This window comes from Ixodes scapularis, unplaced genomic scaffold (genome assembly GCF_016920785.2).
Source record: "Ixodes scapularis isolate PalLabHiFi unplaced genomic scaffold, ASM1692078v2 PGA_scaffold28__5_contigs__length_5199819, whole genome shotgun sequence".
NCBI lineage: Eukaryota > Metazoa > Arthropoda > Arachnida > Ixodida > Ixodidae > Ixodes > Ixodes scapularis.
This window is the reverse complement of record NW_024609855.1, coordinates 4,756,413-4,773,428: the sequence shown is the minus strand read 5'-3', so window position 1 is coordinate 4,773,428 and position 17,016 is coordinate 4,756,413. Positions and strand designations below refer to the sequence as shown.

Genomic DNA, 17,016 nt, shown 5'->3' with positions numbered 1-17,016 from the left:
AAAAATATATTTCTTCTCGAGCGGCGCGGTAATGTTTGTGCGCGTTTATCCGACATTAATGCGCGTTTTAAAAGTGCAATCTTGTACAATTAATTACATATATATATAATATAAACGTAATATACAACGCGTTACGAAGGTTGAAAGTACCAAGTTTATATTTCTGATTATCCCCGTAACCGCGGGACTACGCGCAGTCCCGCAGCTCCCCACACTTTTCGAATGAACCGGCTCTGAATTTCCGATGCGGCATCTTCCATCGTACGGGCTCTGATTCTGGTAAATTTACGTTGCATGTGAGCTGCTGACTGTCTGCAAAGGTACGCTGAGACATTTCAGAAGGGAAAGGAACCGAAAAAAAAAATTCATTCATCCCCGCAGGGAGGGGAGCGCACACGAGCAAGAGATGGGTAGACAATGTTAAGCCTCTCGTCTCACACTGCTGGTGCTGCTCTCGTGTATGTGTGTGTGTGTGTGTGTGTGTGTGTGTGTGTGCGCGTGTGTGTGTGTGCGTGTGTGTGTGTGTGTGTGTCTGTGTGTGTGTGTGTGAATCTTTTGATCCTCCTACCCTTCGTTTGTTTTTTGGTTTTTTTGTCGTCACCGCAGTCCCAAGAAGGTCTTTTTTTTCGCTTGATACTACGGCATTTACGTGAATTCGCGAAGCAAGTCCTGCTACGGTTTGAGCAGGGCCGGCCTTAGAGCAGCAAGCGCCCTGGGCAAACTGCGGCCGTGGCGCCCCCCCCCCCCCCCCTCCTTTCACCTATTTACGCACCCAACAGCACATTGTTAGTAAATATGCCAGAGTTAACCAGCGCGTATGGTCGCGATTTCGTCGTGGTCAGTCGAGAACCACATTCTAAAAAGTCGGTGTTGGTCACTGGTAACAATGATCAACATCTCCTTGTATCTACTGTTTACATTGAGCCTGCTTACTAACCTTCCAATTTAGGTCTTTTGAGGCCTGCACTTACTTCTTATCGCAAGTACCGAACCGACGTTTGGTCCACAGGCCGGCGTCGTCTAAGAGAGCAGACGACAAGCTGAAACGCTTGAAAGAGCAGACGACAGTTCGAACGATCAGGCGGCCGTTTGAACTTGAAGACGCACTGAACGTAGTCCGCAGGTGGTCCGCACAACTTGACGGTTTTCTGGCGTTCATGTAGGAACAAAACAAATAAATCTGATCACCAGAAGTATCCGTGAATTCAAGCCATAGTACTTCCCGCCCAAGCAATCGTCGTCCGACGGCGTCTGCTTTTCCCTTTTTGCGGCACATATCCAGATTCTCTGACGAACCGAGCACGTGAAAACTGACCTTCAAACCTTTCTTGACACTTTTGGTACGGGCCCAGTCGCGGCGCTTTGACGAGAAGGCAGGTTTTTTGTCTGGTTCCTATCAAAACAACGCAGGAATACACATCTGGCATAGGGACTTCTGCCCACAGCCCCAGACCGGAAGTGCGACCGACACGCCACCACAACGCCGTGACGTCACAGAGATGAGTTGGTGTGTACAGTCCCATACCATTTAGGTCAGTGAAGTTTCATCGTAAACATTCGTGTTTTTCAGTGTTAATCGCAAAAAAGAGATGTTGTAAATATCCCAAAATGCCTCGACAAAACAAAATGTTCGAGAGAAAAAATGAAAGCCGTTTACAGTCCCTGTGACACCGAATTGGAGCGCAGCTCTTGAGGAGGAGGAGGGAAGGGTACTGAGGGTTACCTGTTCTCGGGGCGGGGGGGGGGGGGAGGGGGTCATGTGCCCTGGGGGGGCCACGTGACCCCCAGAAAAAGTTTTCCGCTAGATTTAGCGGGGAAATTTTTCCGCTAGATTTAGCGGGGAAATTTTTCCGCTAGGTTTAACGGGAAAATTTTTCCGCTAGACAGTGGGGAATTTTTTTCCGCTAAATCTAGCGGGGAAATTTTTCCGCTAGATTTAGCGCTGAAATTTTTCCGCTAGAATTAGCGGAAAAATTTTTCCGCTAGATTTAGCGGGGAAATTTTTCCGCTAGATTTAGCGGGGCACTTTTCCCGCTAGATTTAGCGGGGAAATTTTTCCGCTAAATCTAGCGGGGAAAATTTTTCCGCTAGATTTAGCGGGGAATATTTTCCCGCTATTTTTCTGCTAAAAGCGGAGGAATTTTTCCGCTAGATTTAGCGGGGAAATTTTTTCGCTACATTTAGCGGGGAGGTTTTCCCGCTAGATTTAGCGAGGAATTTTTTCCGCTAGCGGGGAAAATTTTTTTGCTAGACATAGCGGAGAAATTTTTTTCGCTAAATTAGCGGGCAAATTTGTTCGCTAGATTTAGCGGGGAAATTTCTCCGCTGGACTTAGCGGGGAAATTTTTCCGCTAGATTTAGCGGGGAATATTTTCCGCTAGATTTAGCGGGGAAATTTTTTCGCTAGATTTACCGGGGAATTTTTCCCGCTAGATTTAGCGGACAAATTTTTCCGCTAGATTTAGCGGGGAAATTTTCCCGCTACATTTAGCGGGGAATTTTTCCCGCTAGATTTAGCGGGAAAATTTTTCCGCTAGATTTAGCGGGGAATTTTTCCGCTAGATTTAGCGGGAAAATTTTTCCGCTAGGTTTAACGGGAAAATTTTTCCGCTAGACAGTGGGGAATTTTTTTCCGCTAAATCTAGCGGGGAAATTTTTCCGCTAGATTTAGCGCTGAAATTTTTCCGCTAGACAGCGGGAAAATTTTTCCGCTAGATTTACCGGGTTAATTTTTCCGCTAGATTTAGCGGGGCATTTTTCCCGCTAGATTTAGCGGAGAAATTTTTTCGCTATTTACCAAAATTTTTCCGCTAGATTTAGCGGAGAAAATTTTCCGCTATTTAGCGGAGAAAATTCCCCTAGATTTAGCGGGGAAATTTTTCCGCTAGATTTAGCGGGGAACATTTTCCGCTAGATTTAGCGGGGAAATTTTTCCGCTAAATCTAGCGGGGAAAATTTTTCCGCTAGATTTAGCGGGGAATATTTTCCCGCTATTTTTCTGCTAGATTTAGCGGATAAATTTTTCCGCTAGATTTAGCGGGGAAATTTTTTCGCTACATTTAGCGGGGAGGTTTTCCCGCTAGATTTAGCGAGGAATTTTTTCCGCTAGCGGGGAAAATTTTTTTGCTAGACATAGCGGAGAAATTTTTTTCGCTAAATTAGCGGGCAAATTTGTTCGCTAGATTTAGCGGGGAAATTTCTCCGCTGGATTCAGCGGGGAAAATTTTCCGCTAGATTTAGCGGGGAATATTTTCCGCTAGATTTAGCGGGGAAATTTTTCCGCTAGATTTACCGGGGAATTTTTCCCGCTAGATTTAGCGGACAAATTTTTCCGCTAGATTTAGCGGGGATATTTTCCCGCTACATTTAGCGGGGAATTTTTCCCGCTAGATTTAGCGGGAAAATTTTTCCGCTAGATTTAGCGGGGAATTTTTTCCGCTAGATTTAGCGGGAAAATTTTTCCGCTAGGTTTAACGGGAAAATTGTTCCGCTAGACAGTGGGGAATTTTTTTCCGCTAAATCTAGCGGGGAAATTTTTCCGCTAGATTTAGCGCTGAAATTTTTCCGCTAGACAGCGTGAAAATTTTTCCGCTAGATTTAGCGGGTTAATTTTTCCGCTAGATTTAGCGGGGCATTTTTCCCGCTAGATTTAGCGGAAAAATTTTTTCGCTATTTACCAAAATTTTTTCGCTAGATTTAGCGGAGAAAATTCCGCTATTTAGCGGAGAAAATTCCCCTAGATTTAGCGGGGAAATTTTTCCGCTAGATTTAGCGGGGAACATTTTCCGCTAGATTTAGCGGGGAATTTTTCCCGCTAGATTTAGCGGAAAAATTTTTCCGCTAGATTTAGCGGGGAAATTTTTCCGCTATTTAGCGGGGAATTTTTCCCGCTAGATTTAGCGGGGAAATTTTTCCGCTAAATCTAGCGGGGAAAATTTTTCCGCTAGATTTAGCGGGGAAATTTTTCCACTAAATCTAGCGGGGAAATTTTTCCGCTAGATATAGCGGGGAAATTTTTCCGCTAGATTTAGCGGGCAAATTTTTCCGCTAGATTTAGCGGGAAAATTTTTCCGCTAAGCGGGGAATATTTTCCCGCTAGATTTTTCTGCTAGATTTAGCGGAGAAATTTTTCCGCTAGATTTAGCGGGGAAATTTTTCCGCTACATTTAGCGGGGAATTTTTCCCGCTAGACAGCGCGGAAATTTTTCCGCTAGATTTAGCGGGAAATTTTTTCCGCTATATCTAGCGGGGAAAATTTTTCCGCTAGATTTAGCGGGGAAATTTTTCCGCTAAATCTAGCCGGGAAATTTTTTCGCTAGACTTAGCGGGGAAATTTTTTCGCTAGATTTAGGGGGGAAAATTTTCCGCTAGATTTAGCGGGGAATATTTTCCCGCTAGATTTTTCTGCTAGATTTAGCGGAGAAATTTTTCCGCTAGATTTAGCGGGGAAATTTTTTCGCTACATTTAGCGGGGAGGTTTTCCCGCTAGATTTAGCGAGGAATTTTTCCCGCTAGCGGGGAAAATTTTTTTGCTAGACATAGCGGGGAAATTTTTTTCGCTAAATTAGCGGGCAAATTTTTTCGCTAGATTTAGCGGGGAAATTTTTCCGCTGGATTTAGCGGGGAAATTTTTCCGCTAGATTTAGCGGGGAATATTTTCCGCTAGATTTAGCGGGGAAATTTTTCCGCTAGATTTACCGGGGAATTTTTCCCGCTAGATTTAGCGGAGAAATTTTTCCGCTAGATTTAGCGGGGAAATTTTCCCGCTACATTTAGCGGGGAAATTTTTCCGCTAGATTTAGCGGGGAATTTTTTCCGCTAAATCTAGCGGGGAAAATTTTTACGCTTTCGCGGAGAAATTTTTCCGCTAAATCTAGCGGGGAAATTTTTCCGCTAGATTTAGCGGGGAAATTTACCCATAATGCACCGCGCGGTTACGCCGACGGTGACCCCGACGCCGCTCAAGCCGGAAACGGGCCCCTAAGAGCTGCGCTCTAAAAAAATAGAAGTAAGCCCACGCCGTGAATCGAACCCGGGTCCGTATGTATGAAGCACACATCGTACCACTAAGGTATACGCTACCGCTTTGGAAACGAGCGTTGCAACCGCTGCCTAAATTGGCGGCGGCAGCGCATATCTCCACCAACCATCCAATCCGGTGTGAACGTCGTTGCCGGGGTGTGTATCGCCTGCGCGTTAACAATATGCCACCGCGGTTCGGAGGGCGGTGCCTTTGGTATCCCTTGGGCGCGGCCGGCAAGTGTTTTTTCCTGCCCAGTGGCGGCTGATTCAGGGAGGGGGGGGGGGGGGCAAAACACATGCTTTGCCCCCCCACTCTGAGAAGTGGGAGGGGAGCAAGCCCTCCCCCCCCCCCCACGGTTGGTACGCCAATGGCTGCTGATTGTACCCCGAACCGGTTAGTTTCGGGTTTTTTTTTTCGCACAAGGAGATCAGACACTCTTTCGAGTGAGTCGCGGGAGTGAAATCTGGGCTCTTTGGACGCGACGCCATTCCGTCTTTTGGTAGATTATTTCGCAACATTATGACAGAACTCCATGAAAGAAATGTATGGCATATGTCGTTTTTGTGTTGACGATATAAACAATCTACATGCAATTTGGAAATGGCATCGTACGAAAAATCTCGGAACACGGAAATAGCCGAAAAACAAAGCGCTTAAAACGTTTGTTGTTGTTTTTTTTCTTTTTTTTTTTTATCTGGTGCGAATGGGACAAAGGGCCCGCTTTGCGATGGCTTTGGAAGCCCACACCCCTCTCCGATATCCTCTTTTTAACTACCGAACAATAAACAGCCATTCTCGCAGCTCTCAGGAGGCGCCCTACTCGAAACAACCTTCCCGCTTCGGCCATCTTTCGTTATCAATTGGGTCGGTTCGTTTGTATTGTTCGTTAATAGTTGGTTAGGTTCAAGTGTCCAATGTCTGTCCTCCTTGCTCCCCCTCCACTTCTCCCTCTCCCGAAACAACCTTGGAGACATGGCACCGTAAGATAAAAGCTGTGTCAGGGAGAGCTCACCCGAGCATTAATGGCTTCATCGATCTGATCAAACGGGATGAGGCCTACACAAGACATAATTAAATATAAAACAACGCAAATACGAGAAGTATTCCAGAGCGAGTATTTTTTTTTTCTGAAAAGGACCGCCGTGTTTAAATAAATTAGTAAGCTAAAAAAACTTTCAAATGGGGGCGCAGCGGCGCTACCCTTTTGATGGCTTCCTGGGCGGCATCTCAGCTCGCCTATCCCCGGTCCTGGTATAAAGTCCTGGATATCGAAAAAATATGATGCTCTTTTTTTTCTTTGGGGCTAATTTGAAAGAGCAACTATTTTCTGCGGTTGCGGTCGTCACGAACGTTTACAGTTAGGGTCGATAGGTCCTTATCAGTGCTCCATTTTCTTTTTTTTAGTAACTGTCGCTAAGCCCAGTTTGCACGCTTAATCACGTTCGAAATGTGTCGTTAGCCTACTGTGGTCCTTATTGATTCGTGTTCCCTACACCGCGGCTTCGACTTATCATGAATAGATCTATTCTTTTCACCCATAAGAGCGTCGCCTCTTTTACTATTAATTACACTAAACTCGGTCCTAACACTTCTCCACCAGATAACCTATCCTTGTAAGTAATTTTTTTATCAATTTCTTCATGCCCGGACTGATTCGTGACCCACCTCTAATATCCCTGCTTCAAGTGCGCTTGAAACTGGGTTTTAAGGGCTTTCAGAACAAACTCATGAAAGAATCAGAGAAATCGGCTCGCAATCTCCACTCTGCGCATAGCTCAACAGAATGCACTGGTTCGCCGACTTTCTAAAAGAGTTAAATCGGAGAACCTTTTGCAGCATTCCCAAGAAGGGGTATACTGTAAGTTAATGCATTATACCCCATTTTCTTGGGAGTACCTCTAAATACTCCAAAGTGTGTATCCGTTCAGATGAGCAAAAAAGTTGTCGACACCTGGTGACCTCACTCAAATGAGTGTTTTATTCAATCAGTTTGTTGCAAATCCCTTATGGTCGTGCAAAACATTACTACATTATTTGGGAAAAATAGAAAATAAAAGAGAGCGCAGTCAATAAAACCAGTTTTCAAATAATGATCATGCAACAAATCTTACAAACTAATAACTCGCAAAGATGTTAAACGGTTGTCTGAGTTCATATCCTCGGCCTTTCGCTGTGGAATGAGTGATATTCAAATTGGCGCAAAAGTAACATTCGTTCACTTTTGAAAGTAACCATAACGGTATATCGTTACGTTCGTAGGACGGTAACGAATATCAGTAGCCCGTTAAGTTTTGACAATAGGGAATTGTAGTAGACCGTTTCCGCAGCCCCCTAAGCACCCGGATAGCGCTCCGTAATCCACCACAAGACCTTGAACTATGCAGAGAAGGCTGGTGGCGCGCATGCGCAGCTGCGCCGTTTTCCTCGGGGATACCGTAGCGGAGAGGAAAAACGATCTACTACAACTCCCTAATCTAACGAGTGACTCTATTTTGTTACATGTTTTCAGTAACGGGCACACCGGTGCTTGGGTCCCACTGGTGCAGAAAGCCCAACACCCAACATCGGAGCACGGCCCCTTGAAGTTGACAGTGCGGTGGGAGCTACGCGTTTGACGAACCAGACAACCAACTCGTTTTCATCTCCTGACCACGCACTCTGCGTGGATATGGCTGGGAGCACGAACATGCTCGTGCTCGTAGGTTCTACCACTAAACCAGCTTCCGCCCTTTGCACCTGCCACCAATGAAAATGTTTAGCGTTCAATATAATTGGGTAAGTAATTTTGAATGAATAAATTGCACATTATTGATTTGAAGGGCCTGGTTTCAAATAGAATCTTGCTGTTATGATCGAAAACTACTAAAAACACCCACGCGGCAATGATATGAGGCACGCGCAGCATTCTACGACGTTCCGAAGAAATGCTCAATTTGGACGCGTATGTAGGTTTCGGTTTCTCATCGAAGCACATCTCTGTGCCGGCGATCCCGCCCCCCGTGTCTAAGACGCGCAACATGCGTGCGCCGCCACTCATCGCGCGTAGAGAAGTCTACATAAGAAAGCTTCCGGACAGTCACATGAGGTCCGCCTTTTTGACATCGGTGCCAGAGTGAAGACACTCCTTCACGAGCAATGCGTGGCGGTGCACGCACGTTGCGCGCTTTAGACACGGGGGGCGAGATTGCCCACGTGGAGATGCTCTCCGATAAGAAACCGAAAGCGAGATACGCGTCCAACTTGAGCATTTTTTCAGAACTCCCTAAAATACTTAGCGTGCCTCATGCCATTATAACATGGGTGTCTTTAGTCGTTCTCAATGATTCTGAGCAATGTTATCTTTGAAACCACCCCTTTAAAACAAATATTTGACAATTTAAGTACTCGGAGTTTATTAATTATCCCATTATATTCAGCTCTAGCAATTTTCTTTTGACAGACCGCTACGGCATCAGGCTTCTTTATTGTGCGATGCGTACTTTCTGCAGTAGAACTTTTGCCCGTTTTTTTTTCTGGAAACACCCTATATGTCAGAACAAATATTTTATACGTTTGGGAACACGACTCCGCCTCCATCAATTCTGGCGCATCAGGCAATAGTGACAACCACTGTACAGTCAGAGCAGATTAAGACATATTTAGATGGATTATACATATGTAGTTTTTAGATAGGACTAGCCGGTATTCGCCATCTCTCTGTGCGTGCTACTCCACCGGCTAGTTCTATGAAGCGCAGAGAGCAGGCCATGGCGTTGCGCTTTTTGCGCTGTTTTATTGGTCCTCAGGCTCACAACATCGTCCGCGCTCGTACCTAAGGTGCAACGAAGTATATATGAACATCAAATGAATAGCACTGAAAGTATGAATATCGTAAATGATGAGGACCGTCTTCGTGAATGTGCAAAAAAAAAAAGAATAAAATCATGCAAAAGAAAAACATACATACTAGTATTACATGTAGCAAGCACATTGAATGATGTCATCAGAATTCAGATACTCAAACTGATCAAAAACAAAAAGGGCGAAGAATATTACGAAATGAGATAGGAAATTACACTGCATTTCTAAATCTTCGAGTCATGTATATTATGTTGCAGTCCTATGAGCACAGCATTAGTTTCCAGCTTGGTGTGTTAAACAGTTTCAAATATAGTTTTATTTTTACATCTTAAAGTTATGTTGAACCTTCCACATTACTCGGTTTTTCTTATACTTTCTTAATTTTGAAATATTCAAGCTTGCTGCTGTTGAAAGACTTTAGTTATTTTATGAGTTCGTATATTTATGGTCATGAGTAGGCCGACTTGTGAGGAACGTAAGTGACCCTACAGACAACCCAGAGACTCCAGGTGCATCACGTGATTAATGAGTCTAAATGATTAAAAAAAGATGAGGCTTTAAGTATTTTCTTTTTTTCGGGTACAAAAAAGAACTCTGGTCCCTTACTCTAAGGTAAATTCACCTTTTTTAGCTGTGTTTACGCGATTAGTAAGAGGCGGAAAGATTTTGAACCATTCGAAATCTGCACTGCTAGCAAGTAGAACCCCTGCAGGTCTATCGCCAAACGAAATGAACACACGTCGGTTCTCGAGCATTTCGTTTAAATCCCGTCCACAACTATGATGCACGTTACTGTTTCGATCCCTTGCGATGTATCTTCCGATGTTGGTGTAAACCGCTATTAGCCGCAAACGATCTACCGCAGGTCTCGCACCTGTACGGCTTTTCTCCTGTGTGAGTCCTCTTATGAACCGCCAAACTGCTTCTCTGAATAAATGTCCTGCTGCACGTGTTGCAGCTGTACGGCTTCTCTCCTGTATGAATTCTTTCGTGATCCGCCAAGCTGCATTTATGACTAAACGCCCTGCTGCACGTGTTGCACTTGAACGGCTTCTCTCCGGTGTGAATTCTAACATGAGCTGTCAAGCAATCCGTACGCGCAAACGTTTTCTCGCAAACACCGCAACTGAAGGGCCTCTTGCCAGTGTGAGTCCTCTCGTGGATGGCGAGATTTCCTGCGGAAGAGCTTGAGTGAGGACAGAAGCGGCACGGGTGCTTGTCCGGTTGTCGGTGCGTTTGCGGCTTCTGTGGGCCCGACCAGTTGGTGGGGGGAGAGGTGTCGCCCCTGCAGCTGTCAGGGTCAAAAGTATCCACCTTGTCGCCATAGCCTGCTCCGTTCCAGTCTGTTGGGATGACACGACAGAGTAAGAAAGGTCGGCGCATTTTTAATTGTTCTGAACATGGTCCAGAATACCTACATTATGCCGGTGCGGCCTACAGTGTGTATTCGTTCATTTGAGATGTTAAAAAGGTTCATTCGCAAAGCTTGTAAATGTCTACAGGCGGTCGTTTAAGACTCGACTCTGGCAGCCCCATGGTGCTGCAGCTGTGGTGGCTTGCACGTTCTGCTAACCAAGTGCGGAAGGGAAGTCAAGCCGCCGCGGTCGCTGCTGCACAGTGTTGGCGGTAACGTGTTACGAGTAACGTCGTTACCGGTAACGCCTTACTTTTTTTATTAACACGGTAACGCAATCGTTACTTTTCCGAGACATTTACGGGCAATGTACTCATGTTAGTGGGTAACATAATTACGTCACTTATTACATCTTCCGAAAACTTGAAAAATGATGTTAGGTCAGAACGAGCGGGTTGGTAGGGATAATTAAACTTGAAGAAGAAAACGTTTGTCACTCCCTTCTTGTTTTCTTCCTCAAGTTTAATTGAAAAACGAACACCTGTAATGTTTGCCAGTTTCTATACTTCGTTTTACCTGAAGTAAAGATGCAGCTGACGCTACAAGCTGATGGAAATTATCAGAGAGGGAAAAGGGAACGATCATGGTGTTCTCTGTGTTTCTGTACGTGTTCAATCTTAGCTGAAATAAACACACAAGGCCAAGTGACTTTTGATTTTGACGCTGATTGATTTGTCCGATTAGCTCATAGCGTCGGCTGCGTCTAGATTCAAGCTGAAACATAGTATGTGATCCAAGTAAATAATATTTCACTCATTCTACGTGTTTTCTAAATATTTCCTCTCTTTTTCTCACGCAAAAATTTCCACTTTAGAAGATCTCCAACGCCCGTGCCCGTCATCCGAGTGTCGAAAAACGCTGTCACCAAAATAAAACAAAAACGCCTGTTACCGCCAATTTCTAAATAAAACGTAACGCAAAAGTAACGTGCACTACTTTCTGTCGGTAACAGTAACGCGTTCCTTTATTTCACAAGTAACGAATAACGTATCTTTCCTGTTTTACGGTAACGCCTAAAACACTGCGGCTGCATAACGCTGCCAGTACGGAGCGCTGGGTGATAGGATGTTGACATTCGTAATGATTGTGACTGAGTATTAAGTAGCGCTAGAAGGGTCGTTCACACACCCACAGATTATTATGTTACACAAAATAGCATTCAATAGGCTCGTAGAATAATCGTTGTGTTGCTTTGAAACTTGAAAAAAACGCTAAGGTACACAGCGATTATTTTACGAGCGACTTGAAACAGCGAAAAACGCTATTTCAAATCAACATTGCTATGGACATTTGCCAGTCTAAAGCTAAACTTTGGCGACGCAAATAATGCTGTCAGAAAATATTCAATCATTTCAGACACAGAACATTTATTGGGCTATTTCATTCATTAAAAATCAGTTATAGTGTTTTCACAGCTACTCGATCAACCGAAACTAAAAGAAAAGACTTTTTTTTAAATAAAAAAACTCAACACGGTACAATTTTTTGATATCAGTCATCAAATATGGTGTAGCAATTGAAACTTCCGAGCGCTCGGACTGAATGTTCTTCCAGTAAAGCCCAGCTTGATTGTTTACTTTCACTTGAGTTGTCGTTCTCAAACTTTAGAATATAACTCCTTTATCCCCCCCCCCCCTTTTGCTAAGAAAATAAACTTTGCATTGTGTTGTGGTGTACTTTTCTGCTCGGTGCAGGGCGCTAACCTAACCTTACAGAACTTTCTACGCGAAAGAAACTTATGTACCACATCTGACTCCTTAGAGTTTCCACCTTATTCCACAAAATAGCATTCAATAGGCTCGTAAAATACTCGTTTTGTACCTTAGAAACTTAATAATTTGCGAAGGCACAGAGCGATCATTTTACGAGCAATCTGAACCAGCGAAAAACGTTGTTTTAATTCGACATTCGAATGCACATTTTCCAGTCTAAAGCTAAAGCTAGGTGTCACAAATAATGTTGTGAGAAAATATTCAAGCATTTGAAACAGAGAAACCTTTTTGGGTTATTTTATTCGTCAAATAGAATTTATATCATTTGTGAGACCTACTCGATCAACCGGAACTAAAGGAAAAAATATAATTTGTGTGATATAAATACGCAAATCAGCATGGTACATTTTTCCGATATCAAAAACTGAATGTTTGTTCAGTTGAGCCCAGCTTGTTTGTTTACTTTCGCCATAGTTGTAGTACTCGGACTTCGGAATGTAACCCCTTTATCCCACGGGAGGAAAACTTTGTGTACCACTTCAGACCCCTGACATTTTCCACCTTCTGGAAAACCAAGCTTACAAAAAGGTTTTTAATCCGTGTGGAACCAACCGTTCATGAATATGTGAGGGTGTGCTAAGAAGGTGCGAGGCTGGATGAGTGTTTTCCCGTGTGCGTCTTCGTATACCTGGTGTTAGTTCTCTGGGCGTCATAAGATTGGGGGCAGAAGTCGCACCGCCGTCCGTCCAACTCTGCGGGTCCATCTTGCACGGTTGCCTCCGGATTTCAACTCCTTGGAAGGAGAGCTCCGCGCCCCTGTCCTCGCAGTCCGTTCTTTGCCATTCGTTGTCGGATGCTGCGTGGGAAATTTCTGTTAGGAGTGAAGACAAACTTTTATTTGGTTGCATTCTTTTTATGCATACTACACCAACAGATGAGCCCAACCAGAACAAACTCCAAGAACAAGCAAACAGAGACACATCGTGCAGATAAAGCAGAGAAATTCAGTTGTTTACATTCGTATTGCGGTGTGATTCAAAAGTTAAAATAATCAAAGCACGAACAAACACGCGCATCATAACTGGATATTGAACATCCCGAAAAGGTCGATTGTAAAAAATGCACGTGAACAAAACTTAAAAGCAATACTTCTCTATTAACCACGTACTACAAATGTTTCACTTCACCTTTAAACACTCGCTAAAGATTACGTCGAAACAATCCCACACAAATCGAGCAAGACACAACTGGATATGATCAAGGAGCATTGTTTAGTTACGTCGCTCCTGCTCTGTAATTCTGGAGAAAGGCAGGCATGACACAAAACCAACTGTACGGTATTTTACCGCCATAGGTTTTGGGAATTACACGTCAACAAAAACGGATACTGTGTGTCGGCGAACAAAGCTATGGAAGGAATAAGGTCGCAAGTAGTTGGCTGAGCTGTGGCCATTCCTTATTGGATCCGACTAGTTGGTCCCATTAATCTGGGGAAGTCTAAGCCCAAAGGTCTGGCACTGCCAAAGTTGAGCTGGGCTGGTGGCTGGCCTCGGTCTGCAAAGTTTAGAAGAATGGGTATTAATAAACAGTCGCCAACACAAAGTTACTTTACCTGCCCTCAAATATCATCACATTGGATGAGTGAAACTAAAACTGAAGGATACCAGTCCTTGGAATTGGTCCAATTGGCTATTCATTACTTCATTAAACTGCGCAGTAAATGATTAAGAATTCCGACGCAGAGACGAGAAAAAAGAAGGCAACAAACGGGAAAACGCGCATTTGCAGTTCAGTTTAATCAAGCAAAAAACTAAAGGCCACTTTCGAAATTAAACAGGACATGGATGACAACACCATTTATCAGTAGGAGGGTACCTGCCAGACATTTCAATCTGAAGGACGCGAAAAAAATAAGTACTATGGGACTACACCATTTCCAAGTGTGAATGTTTTGGCCAAATAACACTGACCATTTCTATTTCCACGAGAGATGTTTCATTATATATGCAGGGTCAAACCGCTAGCGAGGAGGAAAATGTGTGCCGGTTCTGTCTGTGCCACATCCACGCGACTAATGTCACCATTTATAAAATGATATGCAGTGCAGATCAATCATTCAGGCTCGCATTCTGCCAAAAACTAACATAAGCGGGGCCCACTTAGGAAGAACGAGTTTTAGCTGAGATACTTGGTTCACGTTCACGAGTTCCCCAAAAAACCGCATTGGTAAAAAGCATTTTAGATCATCCAGAATTTGACCATAAAACGTTATAATTTGGTTAAGGGATCTCTAGTATAAATGCATCACCATTCAACACCAGTACAAAGTTTACAGTCCTTATTGCAACGCAAATGTTTGTTTTCTCCTTTTTATTTCTTTTAACTCAAGACAAGTTTGAGTGGCTTTCTCCTCTTGATCTTAAGAGAAGGTGAAACGCTTCTTCCGAAAAATAAGATAGAGGTTGATTTCTGCGTTGTTTGATCCCGTAATTCTGAAGATTTCGTTTGTTTTCCCCGAAGATGTAACTAAACGCGAGAACACACGAAAGACCCCCGACCAGTCGTTACGTCATAAAAGAATCTTCCGGCCGCCAAGCGTGTGTCGCTCGTGAACTATTGCAGGCTCGCCACTTCCCCGCACTGGCAGCAATCATGACGTCTTTTTTTTCCCCTTTTTAAAAATAGCAAGAGTCGCGTGCATAACTTCGATAGGCACTGAAGATGCGCGAGAGCGGAGATTCCGGAAGCTCCTTTTATGATGGCACGCTCCGGGAAGGAGGGGCTTCAGCGGTACTTTCAAAATTATTTTCTGCTGCCTTCGTGCATGAATTTGAAAAATAATTTAAACATTGGGCTTCCTGGAGGGCAAATTAAGACAATTTAAGTGTTTCCTCAATTACGAAACCGCTTCAGCTTCCCTTTGAAGACGTCTTATCTTCGAGACCGCCATAGCTTTACACATTTCGAATCCCTCGTTAGTTCGTTCGTAGTTTTGTTTATGCATTTTTAACAACTTCTACCCATTTCCTCTGTAAAGTATTCCCGGACCCTGAGGGCATGGTTCAGGCTGGAACATGGCTCTTATTACTGATTGTGTTCAGCCCTGTTCCGCCAGCTTTTCAAAACCAACTTTAGGGGTCGGTCTTGGTACCTGGTGAGAGCGATAGCATTCTCGCTTACTGATTGGACATGACGCCTCAGCGTTTTGCTCTGCGAGAGTTATCGACAAGTGCGAAGTCATGTCACTAGATAATCTCTAGTCTGTTCGCGAGTCCTTTTGGTGAGGGCTACTCACCAACATAAGGATGGTGACAGGGTTCTCGAGGTATTTGTCCCGAGTACTACTGACATAGAAGAATATGAGCTATATAGGGCAGCAGGGCTGGAAATTTGCAGAGGGACCGCTTGTTGTCGATCTCATCGAACGGGAAGTATAGCAGAACATTTTAGTTTCAGCTTGCGTCCCGTGTCACTTTCTCGTGGCACTCGCCTTTTAGCAGCCGGCTGCCTTTAATCCGGTCCGTTTACGGAAGACGTAAAAGATTTTCTTGTTTTCTCTTCGTCTGCGAATAACGCTTCGTAGCAGCCGAATTCTGTTGTTCACCTAGGTTAGAATACTAGTCATCTGCAGACGTTTTCTTGACTCGCTCCGTAAAGACCCGGTAACACTGCTCGTACACCAAGCAAAAAGCAGTGTGCAAATACCATCTGAGGCGCGTTTCTTTCTCGTGTCATCTCATATTGAGCAAACCTGCTCAAAGCACACATATGTGTGCTTTGAGCAGGTTTGCAGATAGTTTTCTTAAGACCCAATATGAGAGTACTGTCATAAAGGAACGAAGTTTGGCAGTTGACACACTTGTGACTGCTGATGACCGGCCGCTGCGCTGCAGGTCATAAGTAGTCACCAGTGCTTTAAGCATGTGCGGTTGTAAGCATGGCAATAAGAAATTAGCATACCTGCCTTTACTTGAGCAAACAATAAAGCAAACACGCAGATAGTGCACGCTGTTTCACCGAAGTAGAGACCACCACCTTCAAAGATTCTACATAATAAACCAAAAGTAAGACACACTGTTCAGTTTGTCCGCATTAAGGCGCACTTTGAGGGATTATACAGATTCAATCAATAAATGTATGAAAGGCTTTGAAAGGAGTGGGAGGGGCGGGGGGGGGGGGGGGTGAGGGCGGTAAATAGGCAAAGTGAGGTAAGGCAGACAATGGGAAGTTTACACGCTGCAGGCTCAACTGTAGCCATCTCATTTGATCTGACTCTGTCGCATACGTGTAAAGACAAAATGTAGCACAAAAACGTTGCACCACAGAAGGGGGACTCGGCTGGTGACAGGCCAACCTTCCAAAGCTGCAAAATGTCGTTCACATCTGCGTCCAAATTTATGCCGAGATTGATCTGCAAGGTTAGAAAGACGACGGTTAATAAACAGGAAGGAACGGAAAGCGACAATATTTGTTTGTACCTTTAATCACGTATATTCAGAAAGCTAAAACTGGGTGCGAAATTTAAAAAAAAAACAAGCATCGCAAATGAGGGATGAAAGAATACAATTAAGATTTACATTTGAATGAGATGAGGTTGAGGCGTATGAAGATGCGACCCATTAAGTTTCAGATTAATGGGAGTGAACGCACTACAGCTGCGTTTGCATCTTCGGGTGTCAGTCGTCCCAGCTCTTCTTCTTAGAAGTTGTTTAGATTTCAATGTCTGCTGTGTGAATCTTCTTTCCTTCGTCATTCTGTACTGCCTTGGTCGACTGTTAAAGAGACACATCATGTATGAGATTAATAAATTCTGGTGTTTTCTAGCTGAGGAACAACCTTAGGTGTCTACTTCTGCCGGTTGATAAGTCCAGTCCTGAACAACAAGACAACAAGGCTGAAGAGGCAGCAGTGGCTCCAGAGTAGAATCCCTTAATCTTGCTAGGCGACCCTCACAGAGTGGTGGCAACACTTGCGTCTGCTAACGGAGACGCCACCTTATCTTACGACACTGCAACCTATTGTCCCGA

The 17,016-nt window shown here is 44.2% G+C and overlaps 1 protein-coding gene across 1 annotated transcript; it reads right to left on the bottom strand.

Annotated features, from left to right (window-relative positions):
* Nucleotides 1-9,652: 9,652 nt before the first annotated feature.
* LOC120849216 (gastrula zinc finger protein XlCGF49.1-like) lies at nt 9,653-10,246 on the bottom strand. The gene has a single exon (XM_040221394.3). It carries the CDS (start codon nt 10,244-10,246, stop codon nt 9,653-9,655), a length of 594 nt encoding a protein of 197 aa, XP_040077328.3.
* Between the last annotated feature and the right edge of the window lie 6,770 nt (nt 10,247-17,016).